Source organism: Vanellus vanellus (genome assembly GCF_965231255.1).
Source record: "Vanellus vanellus genome assembly, chromosome: 7".
Classification (NCBI taxonomy): Eukaryota; Metazoa; Chordata; class Aves; order Charadriiformes; family Charadriidae; genus Vanellus; species Vanellus vanellus.
Genome location: NC_138912.1, coordinates 17,457,352 through 17,463,351, shown reverse-complemented (window position 1 = coordinate 17,463,351; position 6,000 = coordinate 17,457,352). Strand labels below are relative to the sequence as shown.

Here is a 6,000-nt window from a genome sequence, read left to right as displayed (position 1 = left end):
AATATTCAAAGTCAGCATCTAAAAAATTCTCACTTATGTCATGCTTCGTCAGACTTAACAAAGAGCATGTAAATCCCATTATGTTTTATGGGAGAAAATAAAATTCCTGCCTGAAAAAATACAGAATACCTTAGAGGAAAAAGAGCTAGAAGGGTCGCATTATCTGACTTTTGCCATCTCACTACAAATACACCACCGTTCATAAAAGGCGACATGAATTTCTTTGAAGTCTAAGAATTAACATGTTGTCTCAAACATGTTCAGCTCTGTGAGAAAACGAGTTCATTATCTCTGACTGTATAAACTCAAGCAGTAGTAACTGTTTACTGAAACAACCTGTAAATGTGTTAGCCTGTGTTTGCAGAGGATAAGGACTGCACCATCCCAGGCCCACTTCAGGCCCTAAAAGTGGTTCTTTTCTCACCCTTATCTGACTCATCCTTGAACAGAGTTTGCACTCTGAACAGAGTTTACACTCTTTTTCTTTGATCTACTTTATAAGAACATCAAAACTGTTTACTTTGAAATGCACACATTTCTTTCTTGGGGTGCAGGGAAAGGAGATCGTCTTTTAAGACATGAACAGATAAATTCAAGCCAATTAGTCATTTTCTCAGTGTTCCTCATCTTGTTCAGTTTCCTGAAACATAACTGCTTATTGCTTAATCTTCTTCTTAAATAAGTTCATAAGAATTAATTCATTCTACTACCTATTAGATAACTCAAAACTTCCCACCCTACTTTCTACAAATGACCTAATAAATTGCCATGCTAACGCTACTGTGATCTAGTTTCAAACCTTCTCTCACTGAAGACTTCTTTAAATCTCTGATACTACATAAACTGAAGTCAACAACTGTACCTCACGCTTCAGAGGAAGATGAGAGTCCTAATTGCAGCACTCTGCCTCATGGACAGTAGTGGAAAATACTTAACCCTGTGTTTCCAACTAACTCCTTGTTCAAACAATATCTACCCACCTTGACTCGATAAAGAGCAGCGTGTTACTCATAGGTATATTGGGAAGATACTAGTACCAGTGTTTCTCCATATTTTTTTACCTGTCTACAGGCTCGAGGACTCGTTCCTACCTCGTGTTGCTTTCCTTTGCTGGTAGAAAGGCAACAAGATTCTTCCAAGCCTTCTAATAAGCACCTAACAGGCAAGAAGGGCTCCAAATTTGGGTTTAAGCCTCATAAAAGAGACCTCTTTATGTCCTCTTTTGTTACCAGTCCCTTCTGAATCTTTGTCCTTCATATCAGGAGATAAAGATTGAAAATCACGGCGTGGTTCAAGAGTCGAGGCCAGCTTTGGCAGCCTAAAAAGCGCAGGCCGCAATGCAATTAGCAGCAGCTACGTGGTCAAGAGACGACTCAGAGCTGAACTTGGCGCCAGGTCAGGTAGCCTTGAGTCCTGCTAACTACCTCGTTCAGAGATTAGGCGGATGTAACAATCACCTGAAAGGGGAGATTAAAGCGCCTCTCAATTGGGTCCTTTGTTCTTGGCCTCATTTGATGCTTTGCGGCCTTTTCAAACCGCGTCGCGGAAGGCGCTTTAAATGTTTGCTCCCAGAGCCTAGGCGGCTTCAGAGAGCGGGGAGCGCCGGCAGCAGCGGCGGGGCCGGGAGCGATGGAGAAGGGGCCTTTCTCGGTGGAGTGGTTGGCCCAGAGCAGCCGCGGCGGAGCACAGCCCGTAGCCGCCGCCGCCCGGCGGCCCCGCTCCCCGCCCGGAGGCACCGGCGACCGGGAGAGCTTCGGTGAGTCCCGCCTCTCCTCACAGGCGGGTCGCGCGGCGTGGACCGTTGGTGGCGGCCGTTAGGCTAACGGTCCCCGCGCGAGACCCGTCGGCGGACAGCAGCCGCACGTGCGGCCGCTGCCTACGTCACCGCCCGCGCGGCCCGGCGCCCGCACAGGGGGAAAGAAGGGGGTGTGTGTATTGCCCCACTCTGACGCCCCCATCCTGTCCCCGCAGCCGCGCTCCGGGACCAGGAGGCCGCGGACCGCAGCAGCCCCGGGCACGACGCGGAGACGGGCGGCGGTGGTCCTGCCGTGGCCGGGCGGCCCCGCACCAAGTTCTCGGCCGCGCAGCTGCAGGAGCTGGAGCGGAGTTTCCGCGAGCAGCGCTACATCGGCGCCAGCGAGAAGCGGCGCCTGGCCGCCGTGCTGAACCTCTCCCAGAGCCAGGTGAGCGCGGCCGCGGCGCCCCGGGCCCGCCTCTGCCCTCCGGCCGAGCGGGGAGACAGGTCTCGCTGTCCTCCGCCCTACCAAGGCGAACTTGGTAGGCAGCCCGTGATCATCGGGGGGACGGGGACGGGGACGGGGACAGGGACAGCGCCTGTCAGGCCGCCTGTCAGCCTTATCTCTCTGGCAGAGAACAAGCTTAAACGAGCTCACATCCCTGCCTCTGCTGGCACAGCTCTGCTGTCCGCCGCGCTTGTGTGTTAAACCAGGGACAACGCGGGAATGGGAAATGGTGAATACAAACTCAAAAGGTGAAAGCTCATCGGTGATAAAAAAATACTTGCACAATCACTGGAATTTCCGCTTTCAGGTTTATTCTTCCTTAGCATTTTGTATACGCTTGTTAGAATTGCAGGATGTCTCTCGGAGCAAAGCTAGCCCTACCTTACGCTTTTACTCCCACCGCACCAGTCTTCAGTTACAGTCCTGGTCCAAATCCGATCTCTGAGTAATTGACTTCCCGTGCATCGTGGGGTTGTCACAGCTTGGTTCCCCCTCACGCCAGACAATTACTCTATACTGAATATAGATCAATGTTATTAGCCCTAAATCTTATAACTGTTAATACACTCTGTTACTCGGATAGTAAGTCTGACTTCAGGATGTGTTACTATATGGAAAAGGGAAAAGTGGGTTGTTTCTTGACTTTTTTTTTCTTATCTTCAGATAAAAACCTGGTTTCAGAATCGTCGCATGAAGTTTAAACGCCAGACTCAAGATGCCAGGGTGGAAGCTCTTTTCTCAGGCTTATTTTTGCCTTATCATTGTTACCCAGATATTGCTACCTCCAGCTATTCTCAGGGAATGGACATCAGTGTCTCTTCTACCTCTACTGTGTCCCTTCACCCAGCTATGCCAAGCCCTGCCTTGTTGTTGCCTTCTGTTCCTGCTCAGTCCGTTCAACCAATTTTGCCAAGTCCAGCTTTACTGTTGCCTCCCAGCCCAGGATTATCTTGTTACTCGTCTGTAATTCCAGCAATGACTCTAACTGATGACCATAAAAGACCGAGGGTCCAGCCCTATCTTCCTTCCTGTTAAAAATGCCAAAGACTATCTGTAATCTAAACAAGAACTGCCAAATATCTCTAAGAGTAATTATTTAACTTATTTTGTTATATTAAATAGATTGATGATTCAATTTTAATTTTTTAAATACTATTTGGGGGTTTATGTTAAAGGAGAAAAGAATTTGCCTGTATTAGAGAAGTAATACTGAGGGTGGAGAAGGGGAAGACTTGAAACTTCCCTCATTCCTACAGTTTTCACTATGCTGTATTGAAACTTCTATATAAATATTCCTATCCAAAGGTTTGTTTTCAGAAAACAACCTATAATCATGTGGTAATCCCCGCCGAAAAGGAGGGTACTCTTTACACTTCAATTTACATAGTAATTATATCATGTAATAGACAACAGTGTTAAAAACTTTGGCCATTCTATTTGAGTGGGTGTTCTTATGGAAATATTTGTAAACTGCAGCAAACTCAGCAAAATGAAAATGGTACCAAAAGGTGGCAGCCCTATGAGCAAAACTGAACAAGTTGTCCAGTATTGTCTTTTACCTGTATGTTCTGCACCATTTGTGGTCTCCCCTGTTTGTTGATGTGAATATACCATTTATGCATTTGAAGAGAGGTGAGGAATTAATTGGCAAGCATGTATTTTGATGCCGTTGACAAACATAATTTAAATTTGCTGATAAATACATTGGAGTTGTTCACATGTTCAGGTCTCCTGGGACACTCAAAATTAAAATGTTTCGGTTCTTCTAAACTTTCAGCTGTAACTCATCAGCCTCATTAATTTTAAACTGCAGGTTTCTGTTAGGCTTGCTATCAGGAACACTTGGGGCCATTCCTAAAAGTCCCAAAGCAAGCTTTATGAAAATGGAAAAGCTGAGCCTCTAGGGGGAATAATGAGAAACAAAAGATCTTGCATCAGCATAAAGCAATTGCAGTAGGAGTGATTACATCTCGCCCTAACCCCCCCCCCAATCATCCTAACCTGCTTGCCAGGTGATGGTTAGACTACTTTGCAATTGTCAAGAGAAAAAAAAACAAACCCTCCCTTCTATGTAGACATTGCTCAGGAGGAAAAAAAAAAAAAAAAAAAAGAAAAAAGCTGACAAACGGGGCCTACAACAGCTTTGTGCTGTGCTTTCCCTTCTTCCCCTCTCTCCCCCCCCACTAAAACAGTTGTGGTGTGGGGCTAAGAGAGTGAAGTGGAAATCAGTCTTTGGTAGACAACACGGATATTGAGATACAGGAGGGAACAAAATTCCATCCAAATTCCTGCCCCTTGTGTCTCATCTCTTGTCTAATTATAACCTCTGATGAAAAAAATAAATCCCTGAGCATGCCATAGTGAGGTTATCTCTGAACTTCCTCTCAAGCAGCACCCCTACCTTTTTTGTCTGGGGGGAGAGTGGGAGACACTTGAAGGAATTTCCCCCTCTCCCAGCACACACCTTTTCAGTGCCACACCAGGACAGCACTGCTAGGAGATGCAGCTGAAGGGACAACACGTGCAATTCTCAGTCACTTTGAGCACCGAGTATACAATACAGGGAAGATAAAGCATGACTATCAATGAACAGTCAGCCTGTAATTCCACACCTCGACCAGCAAGTTTACTTCCAACACTGTCAACCTGTATCCTCTTGGAGTTAAGACTGCACCTGATTAGGAACAGCATAGTTGGTTAAAATTCCCTTTTCCCCTTCCAAGTCATCCTTTCACAAGTGAGAAGCCCCTAGGCTATTAAACAGAAACTCTTGATGGCTCGGTGGGTTGGAGGGGAAAAATTTAGACTACAATGCAGCAATCAACTTATAATGCATTTAAAAGACCCTTCAGGTGAATTAAAGAAACTTCATTAAGATCTAAAAGATTGAGAAATAAGAAGTGTTAACCAAGTTCTTTCAGGGAGGGTGAAAACTCATCCCAGGAAGAACTGAAAACCCAACAAATTTCAGAATTGCTAAAGCAAAAACTTGAGTTACTCCCTTTAAATGTTTCCTCTAAAGGGTTCAATTTACTAAAAAAACGTTCAAAATATGCAATTGTCACGGGCATTTAGTGGTGAATCAAAGGCCAAATTTGCAGATTAAACCTCCCTTTAGATGATATGGCTACAAACCAAACACAATTATGCCTTTAAATTTTTTTACAAAATATTTGTTTTGGTAATCATAAAGCTTCAAAATTCCATACTGATGGCTTGAACTGTTCAATTTCTGTCTAAAGACACACTGACTTCATTAACATATGTGATTATCACAGCTTGTGCTTTCAGGTGGAAGATAGGACTAGAAATGCAAAGCAATAAATTGATTAATATTCAGAAGAGAAACTCACCAACAGTTTATCCTTCCCTCTGGAGGATGCACTTAGCCAAAAGCACAGTGCGATGCAACTGTTAAGGTCCAGGCTCCCAAACACACTCAACGTCATAGAGAATATATCTCAGCATGAGTATAGGAAAGTTAGGTAAGATGTATTAACACATCTAAATCCTTCCCCATTACCCAAAACCAGAGTTCAGGTTACCATGGTTATTTACACTGCATAAGTACAACCTTTATAGGGTTGACAAATATACTGCTGTTCAAATTTTATTTTTTATATATATCTATGGAAAACTGGGGATGTGCAATGAAAAACATTTTTTTTTAATAAGCTCACTTCAGACTAAAAAAATCTTTTCCCTACACCATGGGAAATTTAGCAAAAGCAAGTTTCTGCTACCACTTTTCTTCCTC

General features: G+C 44.6%; 1 protein-coding gene across 1 annotated transcript; it reads left to right on the top strand.

Annotated features, from left to right (window-relative positions):
• Positions 1 to 1,337: 1,337 nt before the first annotated feature.
• Positions 1,338 to 3,278, top strand: LOC309674404 (uncharacterized protein; the record flags this gene model as incomplete). Its single annotated transcript, XM_082486429.1, has 3 exons — positions 1,338 to 1,692; positions 1,972 to 2,183; positions 2,907 to 3,278. The coding sequence occupies 3 exons, from the start codon at positions 1,338 to 1,340 to the stop codon at positions 3,276 to 3,278; spliced, it is 939 nt and encodes a 312-aa protein (XP_082342555.1).
• Between the last annotated feature and the right edge of the window lie 2,722 nt (positions 3,279 to 6,000).